Source organism: Spinacia oleracea, chromosome 6, assembly GCF_020520425.1.
Source record: "Spinacia oleracea cultivar Varoflay chromosome 6, BTI_SOV_V1, whole genome shotgun sequence".
Taxonomy (NCBI): Eukaryota; Viridiplantae; Streptophyta; class Magnoliopsida; order Caryophyllales; family Amaranthaceae; genus Spinacia; species Spinacia oleracea.
Window position 1 is genome coordinate 146,010,352 of NC_079492.1, and position 17,643 is coordinate 146,027,994.

General features: G+C 34.2%; 2 protein-coding genes and 1 long non-coding RNA gene across 7 annotated transcripts; 2 read left to right on the top strand and 1 right to left on the bottom strand.

Moving 5' to 3' along the window:
• The first annotated feature begins 2,125 nt into the window (after positions 1-2,125).
• Positions 2,126-6,402, top strand: LOC110795661 (RING-H2 finger protein ATL39-like). 5 transcript variants are annotated; one of them, XR_008924033.1, is made up of 4 exons: positions 2,126-2,373; positions 2,848-2,941; positions 3,999-4,125; positions 5,756-6,402. XR_008924033.1 is itself a non-coding variant. In XM_056833114.1 (4 exons), the coding sequence occupies exons 3-4, from the start codon at positions 4,085-4,087 to the stop codon at positions 6,311-6,313; spliced, it is 579 nt and encodes a 192-aa protein (XP_056689092.1). In that variant the 5' UTR covers positions 2,128-2,373; positions 2,848-2,941; positions 3,999-4,084; the 3' UTR covers positions 6,314-6,402. The 5 variants fall into 5 exon arrangements, 2 of the variants coding, with proteins under 2 accessions (XP_056689092.1, XP_021856373.2); XR_008924034.1 differs by having other exon boundaries at positions 3,999-4,102; positions 5,776-6,402; XM_056833114.1 differs by having other exon boundaries at positions 2,128-2,373; positions 5,776-6,402.
• A 432-nt stretch (positions 6,403-6,834) lies between these two features.
• LOC110795192 (uncharacterized) lies at positions 6,835-9,733 on the bottom strand. Its single transcript, XM_022000179.2, has 7 exons — positions 9,584-9,733; positions 9,389-9,481; positions 9,097-9,303; positions 8,835-8,993; positions 7,894-7,947; positions 7,672-7,812; positions 6,835-7,200 (listed from the first exon to the last, which is right to left on the bottom strand). The coding sequence occupies exons 1-7, from the start codon at positions 9,731-9,733 to the stop codon at positions 6,835-6,837; spliced, it is 1,170 nt and encodes a 389-aa protein (XP_021855871.2).
• Positions 9,734-11,776: 2,043 nt separating this feature from the next.
• Positions 11,777-17,627, top strand: LOC110795653 (uncharacterized). Its single transcript, XR_002535350.2, has 4 exons — positions 11,777-12,013; positions 12,456-12,572; positions 16,109-16,233; positions 16,644-17,627. It is a non-coding gene; the product is annotated as an uncharacterized lncRNA (long non-coding RNA).
• The last annotated feature ends 16 nt before the right edge of the window (positions 17,628-17,643 follow it).

Sequence of the window (17,643 nt, forward strand, 5' to 3'; positions counted from 1 at the left end):
CATCTTTATTCAGGAGTTTGAATTTGTTGAATACGAATTATGTGTTTGTCAACGGGATCAACTAATTCCAAATTTGTTGATTGTTTAAGAATAAGATTTTGTTCTCCTCAGCTGTTTTGATTTTATATTTCTAGTTTATGTTTTGTTTTTTTTATGATCTGAATATTTTATGTGGGTGTTTTTTTTTTTTTTTTCCTGATCTGATTTGATATGAAGTGATGTTTCTGGTATTATCTGATAAGCAATACGAATAAGGTGAAGAGAGCACAACCTAATCTTACGGATAACCATCTTTAGTCACGTAGGCCCGAATAGGGATGTTAGCAATTCATACTTATTCATAAACTTTTTGATGCTTTGCTCGGTCAATTCTCAACTTGAGTGGTTCAGGTGCTCGACTTGAACCTGAGTATTGTAGTTGTGTTCAACCCCAAATCTCGAGTCGTGCATTAGTTGTCATTTCATGCTCTGCATATTTTAGTATTAGTTATTACCTTGACTTGCAGGCTCTTGAATGTAATTCATAATCTTAACCACCACTTCATCACTAATACATCGCCAAACCCCAACATTTTGAATTGCGTAGTAATTTTACTATTAGTTTTCTCAAATGTAATTTTGTTTATATTTGATTTATATCAAAATGATATTGAGTTGTTGCCTTTAATTATACGGCCTTCGTCGCTAATCCAATTAATTTCATAAAAAACAACTATTAACATTTGTAGTTAAGCTTGATTTGGGCCGTACTCGTTCTATTTAGTTTCAAATTTGAGCTGAACTTAGTTTTTCGAGCTCGGCAAACTTCGAGGTGTAGTTGAGCTCGACTAAGCTTTGTTTAAATTCAACTCGTTAACATCCTCGGGCTAGGTGAACCACTGAACCAGATCTTTTAAAGCAATACTCATATTGGTGCGTCTCTTACTCTCTTATTTTCATGCAACTCATTGTTAGTTTACCAATTGCAACTTTTCAGTCATTTGACATGTCATGGCCTTTAAATTGTGAGATCAAACCCAAATAGCGACACTCTTGGGTGGATATTATCGTACTCTTCCCCTTCGGTCACCCGATCCTAAAAGGATGTTGCTAGCTAATCCGTGTTAAGTTCATTTGTGCAGGGCGAATTAACAAATTATATTATTTTTTTCTTTCCTTGAGAAATAAACATACAGAGAATTATAACCTTAAACTGGCAGTAGTAATTATTCAATGAGCCACAAGTGCAATAATAAAATCACAAACATGAGAGGCGATTCGAACTTGAGACATCTCGTACACAAACCTCGGTGTTAACCACTAGGCTAAGACATCATTGATAATAAAGTGAATTTTGCTATGAAGCAAACAAGAAAGAGGGGATATGATATCATCTCATTCCCACTAAACTACTAAACACGTGTTCGTCTCATAAAAGCTTATGATGTATGTTCTTATAAGTGTTGATGGCACCATTTTTTTTCCCGGTGTTACAAAAAAGGGTGTTCAACAGTCCAAATCCGGACCGAGCTGACCCGACCCAAACCGAAGAACAAAATTTTAATAATTCAAGGCCCGGAGATGGACTTATACTTGGACCCGGACCGAAAAGTTGGTCCAAAACCCAAACTGGACCGGTTTGGACCGATTATAGACCTATTTATATAATTTTTTTATTTCTCTACGAAATACAATAAAACAAAAAATATACAAAAGTATATTGTTTGAGGATATTTTTTCAAAGCTAAAATAAAATATATCACAACATAAGAATATTTATTCCTTAAAAAAAACATAAGAATATTTACAACATAATAAAAAGAGAAAATTAATCTTTTAAATAGTATATAAGCTTCAATTTTGGATAAGAAAAAATTATAAAAAATTGATATTTAAAAAATATTTATTGAGACGAATCTAACAAGACCCCACACGATTATATTTTTACTTAAGTATAAACCACAAAAGGAAGTCAAAAAATGTTGTGTAAATAGTGTCTAAAATCCTATAGTATCATATACGTAATAAATAAGAATGGAGGACGTACGTAGTACTTTATTTTGGAAAAATCGATCTGATCTAAAATCCGATTAAAAACGATTTTAGACCGGACCAAAATCGGAAATTAATATTTCTCGACCCGGAGTGTCTCCGGTCCGCAAACGGCAAACCCAATTTACAAACTTGCAAAAAACGCTTTCTAAAACACTGTCGCAAACTCGCGAAGCTGTGAATACACTGGGAAAATTCTAGAAAGATTTGTGAGTCTGCAGTTGAAGGTGTAACGAATCAACGATGCTAAATCTCCCTGTCGTGGAGCCGCCGGCGCGGCAGATCACGCAGTGGTTGTGGTGGCGGAGACGGAAGCTATGGTTCTATCTTATTTCAACGAAGGTGTTTTTCTTTCTTAGTTATTTCCGCTATTATTGGTAGATTAACACCCAATTAGATGCTACTGTCATTTTTGAAGTGATTTGTTGATGTCCTAGATTTATTGGTGACAATTTGTTTGATAATTTGGTGAACCTGGGATGGGATGTGGTGAATTTTGCGGGTTAGGGTTTTGAATTTTAGTCATGGTGCAATGAATCAATCCCCAAATTGGGATTTTCATGTTCAAGAGACAACAGATGTATTTGCTTGAGCACCCTGATCAATTTTCAATAATGACTTACTCTATATATTTTTTTAATTATAAATTACCAGCCATTGTTTGGGGTTGAGGTCTTTGGGCAATTGAATTATTGATATTTGAATAGAATTTCAAATTTTCTTAAGGTTGAAGATGATGCTTATTTCTTTCGTTGTTCTTCATAGACTCTGTTTTAAGTTGCAATTGGTGATTTGGGTGGTCATTGTTCTTGGCAGCTTAAGGGCTGATTTCCAACAAATTAGGCTACTGGCATTCAAGCAATCTATTATTGTCGACGAAGATCTAAATCAGGCAGATGTTTTAAGAAATGTAAGAAACACTAATGCTTGTAAGTAATTTGATAAGATGATGGTTAAATGTCCTATGCTACAATTCAGTGGATTTATAACTTCTATTAGAGCATCTACAATGGTAAGCTAATTTCTAAATTAGCTTGTCATGCCATATAATATTTCAAGCTATTTCCCTTTCTAGCTAGTTAGTACCCTAGTGGTTAGCTACTAGTTTGATATTTAATGTAGTCATATTTGTCAATTAATATTTTAATTTAATTTAATTTAATATTATTTCATTGGCCAAGTTTTTTCAAGCAAATTAGCTTAAATAAGCTAATTTGCTTGGCCAAGCTAATTTATTATATCAACTCCAATGGTCAAGCTAGTAGCTTGGAATTTCTAAAAATTGCAAGCAAGTCCCTAGCTACAACCATTGGAGATGCTCTTAGTGCTTGAATACTTTTTTGACATGGGGTTCTAGAATGCAGTAGTCTGCGTCCTTCATTTTTTTTTTTTTTTTTGGGATAATGTTTCGCCGAATCATGAATAAATTGTACGCAAACAAAAATCGTCAAACCTCACTACTAAATCGTACACAATTAGAAGTTTTTACTTTGTCTATTTTATTTGGTACTTATATTAAAAGCCTACTTCCACCTTCCTGTTGCAACCAAATCCTTAATCTCAGCAGAAAGAAAGAAAAAGAAAGGGTAAATGACTACCACCTCATTTCAAAATCATTTAGGCACTTCACTTATCACTTATCACTTATCACTTATCACTTATCACTTATCACTTATCACTTATCACTTATCACTTAGCTTGTCAGTTGTTAGTTTGTCACCAAAGATTGCATGTATGCATCATGGATCACTGATGAATATGAAGGCATTAAGGCACAGCTAACTAATATACATAGGAAAGAAAATTGCTGAAAATTTCCATTTTACGCATCCTGTAAATTAAAGTTTGCCAACACTTACCCATTTCTAACAGCATAAAGCATATACATGCTATAAATTTATAAATACCATGCATACCTTTGTTTCTATCCACTAGTTGTGTGTTAAAATATTTTTCTCATCTTCCAGAATCCAACTTCTTCATAATTACACACTTTTGACGTTATGCCCATTCTTGATCACATCAGCCTCCTCTACATATTAGTATCGTAAAGATGGCTCTAATCTCTTCTGTGAGTCTTGTCCACGCTATTTTGTAAGTTTTCTTTTTATGTAGTATGGCTCAAGTTCTAATTTTGCATAATTTTTGAGTAATCTTCACATAGATGTTAATTGTTTATTTGATCTTTCAACCTTGTGTTAACTGCTACGTAGTAGTTATGGAGTAGTACTTGTTCCTCTAATTTGGTAGTCTGGTTTTCCTAACCAGTAAAATAGAATCATGGCTGTAATTGACTTAAGACTAATTATTCGAGCAGTCTCCATTGCATGTCTTCATGGTTCAATTACTTAGCTTCATCACAGCATGTGCAAAAACAAAGAAAAGAAAATGATGCATTTCTGTTTTTCCACTCTACACGACTCAGTAAACCATGTTAGATTCACTGTTGACTTCTTTCATGCTCATTCTGTGCACAAATTCAGGTGTCGTTATATGCTTGTCTATGTTAAGCTTGAATGTAATGAATGATGAACTGTTGGGGGAACGGGGGGCACCTGCACCGAGACTTAGGATATTTATAACATTATAACTTCTGGCGTGTTAAAATAAATGAGAGCTATTTGTCGAATGGATTATTATACTAGTCCTATAGTTTGAAACTTTGAATTAAGGCAGTAGGTACTATGTAGTACATGTTTATAACAGTTTTGAGGATAAGTGATAAGAGCATATGAGCATTGTTTGTGTGCTTCTTCAAGTAATCAATCTTTTCAGATCAATTTGATTATTTTGTCCCAATTTTTTTTTTACTTATTATAATAAATGACGTAGGCTTTGCATTTAGCGCCAACTTCATGAGTGTGTGTATAGACTTAAGCTTTAGAATCTGAAACCTTTATGAAAAAATTGTAACCCTTGGAAATAAATTCAGCCTATATTCAAATCTGGTGTGTAGACTCATGGTTTAGAATTTGATACCTTTGTGAAAAAAATTGTTGGAAATAAATTCATCCCACATCAAAATCTTGTTTTTACTTTGGTAAAAGAATACAAGAGCATTGCTATGTGATCAGTTCTTGCATTTCAATCTTCTTGCTTGATTTTTGTTCAAAGTTAACAAATTTCTTGGCTTTTTCTTAAATGCCCCAAGGACTGAACTCAGTATTTCACTGTAGCAGTTGCTACTAATTTTATGCATGTTACAATTTTGTTTCATGCAAAACCGATTGCATTATTTGGAAGTTTGAACACTAATTTGGATGAAAAACAGCTGGTATCCTGATGATGGTTCTGCTGTTGAAGTTCTTAGAGTCGATTTCTCATGTTAGATTAAGATTCCAGTTTACAATATCTCATCCATGATTGCTTAAGCTAGCCTTGAAACTTTTGAAAGCCAATAAACTAATGAACGGGGACTTGTTAATATAGGGTGTTAAAAATATGGGGAGTGATTTGTCGATCAAATTCTGATATTTGGTTTTGCCAATAGTTTGAAGTCAGACAAGTAAGTTAGGGCGGTTTTGTGAATATAATCTCTGAAGATGTTAAATAACTGCATTAAAGTCCTACAATGAATATTTATGCATAATGCAGAAGATTTATCTATGCATTGCACATCATGTGGTGTTTCATCCCTTATAAACTGACATTTATGCTGAATTAAGCGATGTAAAAGAAAACCCTAGCTTAGCTTCACAGTAACAATGATCAGTAACTTTATTAGATTTCAATGTTTTGACACAGGTTTGTTATTGTATCAAGTCTACTGGCACAACTTGGACTCTCCATGGATGATGGTGGTGGGCATAATACCTTCACACTTCATGGAATAGATAAATGGATCATCCAAGTATCACTAATATTAGGTAGTATTCTAACACTGGTTCTTATTTTTTTTATTAGACGTTTTTGCAATAAAAGGCAACAACCTACACCAAGTATCCAACTCCCTAATCTTCCCCCGTCCCAAGTGCCTGAAACTTCTACCAACCCCTCTAATACTCTTCCAGAAACCTATGTCTTACGTAGATTACCGGAAGAGATTTATAGGCGTTTTCCGGTAGATACATATTCAACTGAACGTTGTAATGACTTCAGTCATATAGATTGTATGATTTGTAATTTTTCTTTTGTTGATGGGGAGGAGCTGTGCATCCTTCCTGTTTGCCGCCATGTTTTTCATTCTCACTGTACTAGCTCATGGTTTTTAAACCATGATTGTCGTTGTACATTGTGTCGTCATGATTATTTTGACGGTTTTAGTGATGACCAATTAGTATAGTGTAAAAAGAGTTATTTTTGTTGTACTCTGTACATGCATAAGTAAATTTTATCATTTTAATAAATCATATTTATCGACTCTGTGTGATATATCATCTTGTTTACTGTAAAACCATCAATATTTTGTGGATTCCACAATGCAAGAATACCTTGTGCAAATGTTAAGTATCTTTACAAAGCCATGGGTGGAAGAAAGTGTACAATGTACTTCGCGATTCCACCTTATATACGAAGGCCCTAAGAATCTTCACTTCTCTTTGGGTTGCTTTTCATATTTCAGGCAAAAGTCGTCTATCTTTTGGTAAGGAAGTAGCTTCCTTGACGTTCTTTGTTATGCTATTAGCCTGTTATGTCCTCTATATTGTAAATTTGTAACATATGAAGCGTTCGCGTTAATGCATCTGTTTCGTCTATAACAAGATCCATGTATGTATTGTCTGGAAATTGGAAAAAGTGTTGACAAACTTCAATAATCAAGTATTACTGATCGTCGTTTTTATTTCCTCTATTCTAAAAATGTGATTACATAGTAGTACCACCGAAGAAGACGGTTCTTCCGAAATGGTCATAATGTTCCCTATCATAGACTCCATAATGCCAATTATCGGTATACTTTTCAGTTTGTTGAGGGCTAACCTGTTTACGATTTGCATCTAAAACCCCAAAACTAGAACAAAATGCAGATAATGTAGCATCTTCAACCGGGTAATAGCCGTTTCCCATGGGAGGAAGAGGCTGACCAGGTGGGCTATATGCCTCTCCACCAACCGCAATGTAAGTCGCGCCGCTAGCCAAACCGGTGAATAGCTCTCGCGGCCAATAACCAAGAATGTTGTCTGGTCTGACTACGTCGTGTACTTGAAGCCACCAATGCCCTGTTTTAGGATCCTTTTCAACATATTATGGGCATTTGTTTGTGTTAGTGAAACATTATTAGGTTTACAAACTCATAATAAATACAAGTATAAAATGTAGAGGAAAAAAGTTATGATGTACGGGTTCTAATCTTCTTACTATTCTATTTTTTTTTTTTTTTTTCCCGAGAGAATACCCAGTTAAACCTTGTTCTTAATGGTTGAATTTCAAAAACAAGTAAGTTCAGTTCATTTCAGTGACATTTGGTTTATTTCATTCAGTTCAAAGAAATAAAACTTTACTCTAATAAAGTCAAACCTTGGATTGAGCAACAAATGATAAGTTAAGGACGGGATTTATATACAACGTGTAGCATCACGCATTAGTTTAGCTAGTACTCCATCAAGAGTTTAGCTAGTAGTAGTTGATTGCCTAATTTTCTCATTAATCTAACTATTATTTTGGTACCACAAATTTACGAAGAATCGAAATTTGAAATTGTACCTGGTAAACAAAGGGGCCCATAGCAAATATTACCGAACTTCCTCTTCTCGATGTGTTTCTTATGACAAGATCAACAGGAAAATCTTTATTGACGCTGATGAATCCAGGGCACAACATGTTGAAACAATGTGATTGACCAGCCTAAAAATAAAGACAACAAGTTTGTCAAAAAAGTAGAGAAAATGGACAAGATCAAAGAGAAATATCGGATCATAAACTCACATTAAAGTATTGAAAAAGATGTGTACGATTATCTTTATTTAATGCTGGATTAACCTACATTTGAAAAGAAATAATGTTAGAGTCAATTATTGTCAACCAATGTGAAAAAGTCATAAAAATAAGGAAAAAAAAAAAAAAACTAAGGGTGATTACAATTAAACTAATTAAGCTCAAACTTGGACAGAAAGCTTGGACAGAATTGAAACTAATTTTTCAAAAGTACTGTGTGTCACGTTAACGTTCCTTACTTCCTTGTCATAAAATACTAATCTAACTGATAATTAGTAAGAATGTTTTTGGTTGCGAATGAGGCACAAGGGCGGGGATGATAATCGATCCCAGGATCACCTGGAACCAGGATGAAAGCTATAACCAATATGTTATCCATCACAAGCATAATTAGTAAGAATGTAAGGACCGGGATATAAAATTTGCTTCATTTGTTATTGATTTTTGTGTTTAGGAACATAAAAAAAAATGTGAAGATTGCGAAAAAGAAATGTTGCATTTGTTGAAGCAGAAGTTTTACTACGTAACACGTATGAATATGTTTACAATTTTATTGTTCACGCTATTATAACTTCACTCGAACCATCTTTTGTGATTTATGTGTAAAGAAAAATCATATCACTTCCCTATCAAAAGTTGACATGAACTCATGAAATAATAACTTTGGAGGGAGAATTACGAGCAATCAAAGTTTTTCACTCAAAAGGATCAAGATAGTCCAAAAGATTGAGGATCGTTATTAAAACCTAAACACACAGTTTTGATATCTACAAGAATTAAATATTGTTAATTTAATGCGGAGGATATTGTTTGATATAGTGTTATTTTTTCTAGGAGTACATGGAAGACTTAAAAAAAACAAAAAATGTACGAAGATATTACATGTGTACTTAATTTTCAATGAAAAAAGATAAGGATACGGCGTTACTTACCGTCCAACCAACTTGTATTCGATCGTTGCCATTTTGAATGATCATTTCTCCTGATGAATATTGTTGTGACGTAACATGTGGATTATAAACACTTAAATCACATTTTACACCATAGTATTTCACTTTACTTGGGTCGGAATTTGTTTGAACAATTGCAAACTGTGACAACAATAAATCAAACCTTCTTATTAGGAACACATATAATAATTAGGAGTTTCTTACATGCTCAAATTATTTAGAACGGAGGGAATAAAAGTTTTACATGAGTTCCTGGTTGTTGCAGATTAGCGTTAGACTTCGATCTAGAAACATAATCTTTTGTAAATCGCGATATTTGGATAAATTCATCTTTACTCCATCGTCTGATTGGAACAGTTCCCTCAGGGCATCCTTCATCCGGTAATTGCATATTCTCTACCAATACTACATTTCTAGTTGTTGTCCATTCTGGTATAAAACTTGGTCTCATCTAAATCCCAACAAAATATTAGAGCAAGAAAAATATGGTAATGAATAATATCAACAACTACAAAATAAAAATTTAAAGTATGAACCTGAGGATGGGATGAATGGGTTTTCAATAGAGGATGGTCAAATGCAGGTTGTTTGTAGAAGTCCACGCAATCATACAATTCTCCATATTTTGTCTGCAAATCGAACTCTTGATTATAATTGTAAATGAAACATACGAAATACTTATAAAAGGGAAAGTGGATAATTAAAACAACGGGAAAAGATACATTAAGAACCTTGATTGCCTTAACACTTGGCTTTTTGAGGAGCTTAAATTGATTGACCCATTGAAGTTCTTCTTGTTTAGAAAATTGAATGCCTTCTATTTCATAATTTATCAGAGACGAGCACAAGATCACAAAGTATGCTAGGACTTTGATACCCATCACTCTACGAATAATCGAATATAACAATATATAAATAAGATATATTTTCTAAGATACAAAATATGGATTCATGATCATAAAATCAAACAAAAAATTAAATAAACAATGCATATTACGTACACCTTTAGTTCGATCGGAGGTAGAATATTGTATTTCTTACTTGTTCTTGAGCATGTAATTTTAGCAAACGTATTCTTTGTTTTGCATGGCTAAGAATTAAGAAATGCAATATAACTCCTGGTTTTGGTATTAGAAAACAGTAACAATTAATACAGATGCACTACAATATGGAGGGGCTTGGATGTTAGACAATAGAGGACGACAATAAATGAGCGTATCTGGAGTGATTTCTTTTAAACATTAAACATGTATCATTAGATTATATAAACTCCCTGATCGAACTATATTTCATTCATTAGTATGTATAAGGGTTACAACACATTAGCTTTGGTTGTATTAGAAAACCTTATGTGAATTCAATTAACTACAATTTAGAAAATGTATCCTAAGCGTATGAAGAAAATATTCTCTATTACACCTCACAATTATAGTAGGAGTAAGTCGTACACTAATATTGGATATATCTAAACTCCAAAAACAATTGTCACACAAGCCTTTTGTGAAAATATTTGCAAACTCATACGGTCATACCTCGTAGGAACATGTAATACCTGGATCTGACCCAACAAAATATTTTCTCATACGAAATGGATATCCATCTCCACATGTTTTATAAGTTGGTATTGAACTGGGTTGGAGTGTAAATGAATCGAGACTCTTAATAAACTACTCGTGCTCGAGCTCGGCTAAAACCCGTATATGTAGGTTTATTTAATAAATGCGCCGAAATTTAACAATATTTGAAGCTAATTTAATAAACGAGCTTGAACATGAACACATGTATGCTTGTTCATTTAAGTTTATGAACAAATCGTTTCTTTATGTTCATAACCAAGCTCATTTATGTTAATAATAACAAATTTACCATATATAATTTATTTTATCATATTTTGACTTTTAACATCTAAAAAATATAACATAGAATAACTTGTGAATCAAATGGTTAAACACTAGCTCGAAATTAAAACGCAAAGCTCGTTTATAAAAAAAGCCCATTCAAGAAAAAATTCGTTTATGAACTCGAATCAATTTATAAACGAGCAACTATTATATTCAAGAACAATTTTGAGCTTGGTTAAATGCTCGAGTTCTTTCTCAAGTTCGCCCAAGTTAAGTAAACATGAACCTGAACAAGATAATAAACTCTAAATTAAAGCGCAAAGCTCGTGTATAAAAAGCTCGATCATTCAAGAAAAAAAAATCATTTATGAACTCGAATCGATTTATAAACGAGTAACTATTATATTCAAGAACAATTTTGAGCTTGGTTAAATGCTCGAGTTCTTTCTCGAGTTCGCCTAAGTTAAATAAACATGAACATGAACAAGATAATAGCTCAACTCGGCTCATTTATACCCCTAGAATCGGGTTTTTTGAGAGATAGATTTGCAAATTCGATTTCACTGTGTCCTCCCGATACACGCTTCTAGACCTATCAAACGGGTCGGTTTGGTTATAAAAGGTTACTTTTGGGTTCAGCTTCATTCAGGTCAATCACTTTCAGTTAGTGTTTACAAATGCTTGTTCAAGATCCAGAATTTTCGGGCTCGGATCGACCTAATTATGGGTTGAGAAATTTTAAAATGCGTACTCCGTATAAAATTTTCATTGATTTTTGTACTAATATAAACAAATATGCGCACAAATTAACAAATTATCATACACAAGTTTATGTTTAGTCAAAATCAACCATAAATTGATGTAATTCTAAATCAAAATCATATTACACCAACAATAGTAACAACAACGTATTTATTGTGCTTAAAGTTACTTATACTCTCGTTTATTACCATTAACACAATAATTTTCATTCGGTAGGGTCCTTCACAAGTTTGGGATGTTCTGGTCGGATAAATTGGTTACGGGTCGCAAAAACTTGTTCAAGACCAAATATTTTTGGGTTGGGTCGATTTTTGACGGGTTTACACGCTTCTGATGAGTGACTTTGATGATAGACACACTTTCCCAATGTCGCAAAAAATCGCTTACCAAAACACCAGCTTGAAGTGCGGATTGTGAGAGCAGTTGAAGAATAACGAATTTACAATGCACAATCTTGCTGTTGTGAAGGCAGCGCGGCTGATTCCATCTTATTTCAACGGCGGCGCGGTGGTGGTGGTCAGTGCAATGGACCAATGGTTCCATCTTATTTCAACGACGGTATAACTATTTCGGCTTTTTAACACCCAATTAGACGTTTCTATAAATGTTGAATTGAATTTGTTGATTTCCTAGGTTTGTCGGTGAAAATTTGTTGGATAATTTGGTGAACATGTGGTGAATTTTTCGGGCTAGGGTTTTAATTTTCAGTTGTAATGCAATTATCAAACTCCAAATTGGGTCTTCATGTTCTATAGATTACAGATGTACTTGCTTGAGCACCCTCGTCCAATTTTTCTTAATGATTAAGAAGAAATTACCTTCTTAATGTAGGAATCCAACCATTATTTGGGGTTGAGCCGTTGAGGTCTTTGGGCAATTGATATTTTAGTAGAATTTCAGTTTAACATTCTAAAAGTTGAAGATGATACTCTTTTGTTCTTAGTCATAAACCCTGATTTAAGTTGCAACTGATGATATTGATGGTCATTGTTCTTGGCAGCATGGTTTTGATGGGAAGTTGAAGGGCGGATTTTCAACAAATTTGCGATAATTCAAGCATTCTATTGTTGTTGAAGCTGACGATAAATATCTAATTAAGGCAACTGTTTTAAGAAAGGTAAGAAAAACTAATACTTGCAAGTAACTTGCATTTGATAAGACGATAATTATATTCCCTATGCTACAAGTCGGCCGGTTTTTTAACTTTTGCCAGTGCTTGAATACTTACAAGGTTCTACAATTCAGTAGTCCGAGTCCTTCATTTTTGTTTAGCAAGTGCTTTAGCTAAGACGTTTAATGTTTTGTTGAATAATACGCAAATAAAAGTTGTCAGACCTTGTTAATAAATCATACACAAACCAAAGTTTTTAATTTCTCTTTTTTTTTTTGGTATCGTTAAAGACCCCCCATTCCAATTCCAACCAAAATCCTTAATCTCAGCAGAAAAAAAAGAAAAAAAGAAAAAGAAAGGGTGACTACCACCTCATTTCAATATCACTTAGGCACTTAACTTGTCACATATCACTTAGCTTGTCAGTTGATAGTTTGTTACCACAGATTGCGTGTATGCATTATTGATCACTGATGAGTAAGAAGGCAATAATGCACAACTAATTAATGTACTACATATACAGGAAAGAAAGTTTCTGGAGATTTCCATTTTAGGCATCGTGTAAATTAAAATTTGCCAACACTTACCCATTTCTAACAGCATAAGGAGCATATACATGCTATAAATTTATAAATACCGTGCATACCTTTGTTTCCATCCACTAGTTGTGCATCAAAATATATTTTTCATCTTCCAAAATCCAACACCTTATTTTTTCATCTTCCTGACATAACACCCATTCTTCATCACACCAGTCTCCTCAACAGATTAGTGTCATAAAAATGGCTCTAGTCTCTAGCTCGAGTCTTGTCCACGTTACTTGGTAAGTTTCTTTTTATGTAGTATGGCTCAAGTGCTAATTTTGCATTATTTTGGAGTAATCTTCACATAGATGTTAATTGTTTATTTGATCTTTCATCCTTATGTTAACTGTTAAGTAGTAGTTATGTAGTAATACTCGTTCCTCTGCTTTGGTAGTCTGGATTCCCTAATCAGTAAAATGGAATCATCGCTGTAAGCCTGTAATTGAGTTGGACTAATTATTCGGGGAGTCTCCATTGCATGCCTATATTGTTACTAAACTTCATTACAGCATGTGCAAAAACAATCAAAACAAAACGATGCAGTTCTGTTTTTCCACCGTGCATGACGCAGTAAACCATGTTAGGTTCACTGTTTGACTTCTTTCATCCTCATTCTGTGCACAAATTCAGGTGCCATTATATGCTTTTTTAAGTTAGGTTGAATGTTATGAACTATGAACTGTTGGGGGCACCTGCACCTAGACATAATCTAGTGAATTTATAACAGTATAACTTGTGGGTGTGTTAAATTATATGTGACTTATTCGTTGAATGAATTCTTATACTTTTCTTATAGTTTAAATTAAGGCAGTATGCAGTATGTGTTTATAACGGTTTTGACTTTTGAGGACATAAGTTGATGTAGGGGTGTTCTCACGACTCACCCTATGATTTCAAAAAGTTTATAAGTATGATTAGTGTGCTAGAGTTGTGTCCTGCTCCAGAGCTGATGAATGGTGTCAATTAACTTGATCCAATGCACGTAAAAAGTGAGCCAAAATTAATGTTGGGTGCTCACTAATCAAAATTCTGGCAATCAGGAAAAAAATATATCTGGAGCTGTGTTTGCTATATTGTATATACGATGATGATGAGGTTCTTCGGATCTCAGTTTACAATATCGAGTTCAGGTTGCAAAATAAACCTGCAATGATTTATGCTTGTTTAAGTTAGGCTTAAAAGTTTTGAAAGTCAATGAACTATTCATGGGTACGGAACCTATTGCTATTCATGGGTGAACGAAACCTATAAATATAGGGTATTTAAAGAATGGAGGCTGATTTGTCAAACAACTTCTGATCTTTGGTTCGGCTAATAGTTCAAAGTTAGACGGTAAAGTAAGGAAGGGCAGTTTTACCTACACATTGCACAACATGTAGTGTTTCATCCCTTAGAAACTGACCTTTATGTTAAATTGAGCTAGGTAAAAGAATATCCTCGCTTATCTTTACAGTAACAATAATCAGAAATCTCTAGGACTTAATTAATTTATAGCTTATCATGCGAACCTTGGCAATTTGGCATTGGATTATTCAGTTAGGGACTTTTTTTTTTTGACATTGATGTAATGCGTAAAAGACTAAAAGGTACAGAAATTCTTCCTACAATTGTTAGCTATCATGTGAGCTTTGTCGACAATTTCTTTTGGCTTTTAGGATGGTGCAATAACTGAAGTTTAGACCCATCTTCCTAACATCTTCAATTATCCAATGGATTGATGTCTGCTGGCGAATCGTGATGAAGCATTGTCACTAGGCTTTTTGAGTCAGTGTGAATCCAGATGACTTGCATTCCAAGGTTTTTCGCCACTTTAGTGCCAATAAGCAAGCGATAGCTTCTGCCTGCATCGCTGAAGTCGCTACTCCATAGTCTCCACCCACTTCTTCCTCCAGTCCCCCGCTTTCCATCGCCGTCCATCCTATTCCATATTGTTTTTTCTTTCTATCCCATAACCCATCTATCCTTATTATTGTCCCTGGGAATGAAGTTATTGTAAAATTCGGAAACAAGCTTTGTTTTCCTATTGCTACTTGGTAAAACCCCGGGGGATGAACAAGTGCATTGTTTCTACTATCCATTGGTTCCCTTGGAACATATGTTAGATTTGTAAACGAAGACAAGGTTGCCTGGGATTGAGTAATTTGTTGGAGCAGAAAACGAGCATTGCCATGAGTTTCTTTGAAAATCCTAGCATTCCTAATTGTCCAAATAGCCCATAATATTGGCACAAACATCTGTATTCTACCACTTTCGCTTCCATCCGTGCTTATTGAAGAACCGGATATAGTTATGAATCCAGTGTCTCAAAGGACTAGATTCATCCAATTCAGGGTTAATTGCTAATGGACTATTCATCCAGGCATATTTTGGTAATGAACAAAATCGAAAAATATGTTGAGTGGTCTCCGCTGGTCCTCCACAATAATCACATTCAGTTCCCAAAGGAATCTATCTGGCGCAAAGATTAGAATTGGAGGCCACTGCATCATGAGATAGTTTCCAAAGTAAGACCTTCCATTTTGGTGGGAGCTTTAAATTCCATATTAGCTTATAAAATTTGTTGTCTATAGGTCCATGTGGATGGTCGTCATTGTCTTCTTATTTGAGTAAAAAGGCATATCCTGTCTTTGACTGTGTACTTCCCGTTCTTGTGATGCCCCCAGTACAAGAAATCTTCCTCTTCTCGGTTCGGTAAGTCCATGACTATAATTTTTGAAGCACTATCCCACTCAAACCTTTCACGAACCAAACCAGCTTTGCAAGCTCTATTCTCCTGACATATAAAGTCCTTAACCTTCCACTACCTACCATCCATCAACCTCTGATTGGACTTGACTACCGGGATATGGCCATCCACCCATTTTGAGCTTGCAGCTTTAATTTTGTTTAACTTTTTTAATTTTAAATTTAGTACAATATAATTATTTGTAACTTATTGGATTTCATGTTTTGATACAGGTTTATTGTTGTATTAACTATACTGGCACAACTTGGACTCCCCATAGGAGATGGTGGTAATGACCATAATCCCTTCACATGTCATGGAATATATGAATGGATTATTGAAGTTTCAGTAATATTAGGTATGATTTTAACAATGGTTCTTATATTTCTTATTCGGCGTTTTTTCAAGAAAATGCAACAGAGTACACCACCTACTACGGGTTTGAGAATATAATATCTGGAGAAGTTAAATAGCAGCGTTGGAGTCCTAAAGTGAATTTTATGCATAAAGTAGTAGATTTTATCTATATGCATTGCACAACATTTGGTGTTTCATCCCTTAGAAACCAACTGACATTTGTTTTAAATTAAGCGATGCAAATGATTATCCTAGCTTATTTTTACAGTAGCAATTATCCGGTAATATTTAACAAAAATCTCTATGGCTTAGCTTATCATGTGATACCTTGACAATTTGGCACTGAATAATTCAGTTGGAGACTTGGAGTGTGAATTTAATTTGATACGAAGTATTTTATTTTTGATACAGGTTTACTGTTGCATCAATTCTACTGACACAACTTGGAATCTCTGTAGGAGATGGTCAGTATAATCTTTATGGGCATGAATTGGTTATTCAAGTTTCACTATTAGGTATTATTTTAATAATTGTTCTTATATTTCTTATTTGGCGTTTTTTTCAAGAAAATGCAACAGAGCACACCACCTGCTATCCAACTCCCTAATCTTCCCCCAGCCCAAGCCACCGAAATTTCTACCCACCCTTCTAATACTCTTTTAGATTACCGGAAGAGATTTATACGTATTCAACTGAACATTCTAATGATTTTAGTCATATAGATTGTATGATATGCAATTTTCCTTTTGTTGATTGGGAGAAGTTGTGCATCCTTTCTGCTTGCCGCCATGTTTTTCACTCTCACTGTACTAGCTCATGGTTTTTAAACCATGATTGTCGTTGTACACTGTGCCGCCATGATTCTTTTGACGGTTTTAGTAATGACATATTGGAATAGTGTAAAAAAACTATATTTATATGGTACATGCATAAATGAATTTATCATTTTAAATGAAATATTTTAATAAAAATCATTTTTTGACTCTGATACGAGCTTGGGGGTAAAAAACTGTCAATATTTTGTGATTTCAATTCACGATGGATACGAAATTGTTAAGTATCGTCACAAGCCATGGATGCCAGAAAAGACGTGCAACACTTCGTGACTTCGATCTCAAAGGCTGCAAAACCTACGATGCTTTGCTTTTCAGGTTTCAGGCAAACATTGTCTATCATTATTTGCCAAGGATTTCCTTGGCTTTGTTATGCTATTGGTGTAGCTTTTTATATCCTTTGTAAAACATTTAGGATGCACCTTTCCTTGGGTTGTAGCTCTATGTTGTAACATACTTCAGTATGAAGTAACAAGATACGTGTGGTGTTTATGATATGGTAGAAGGCGGAAAAACAAGAATGCAAACGTCAATTATCGAGTATTACTGATCGTTGTTTTTATTTCCTGTATTCTGAA

What these genes read in the sequence shown, in the direction of transcription:
- LOC110795661 (XM_056833114.1), top strand. Translation starts at nt 4,085, where the DNA reads ATGGCTCTAATCTCTTCTGTGAGTCTTGTCCACGCTATTTT. An exon ending in AGTCTTGTCCACGCTATTTT is followed by an intron (nt 4,126 to 5,775) that starts GTAAGTTTTCTT and finishes GTTTTGACACAG; the next exon opens with GTTTGTTATTGTATCAAGTC.
- LOC110795192 (XM_022000179.2), bottom strand. Translation starts at nt 9,733, where the DNA reads ATGGGTATCAAAGTCCTAGCATACTTTGTGATCTTGTGCTCGTCTCTG. An exon ending in CAAGTGTTAAGGCAATCAAG is followed by an intron (nt 9,482 to 9,583) that starts GTTCTTAATGTA and finishes TTCGATTTGCAG; the next exon opens with ACAAAATATGGAGAATTGTA. An exon ending in ATCTTTTTCAATACTTTAAT is followed by an intron (nt 7,813 to 7,893) that starts GTGAGTTTATGA and finishes CTTTATTTTTAG; the next exon opens with GCTGGTCAATCACATTGTTT.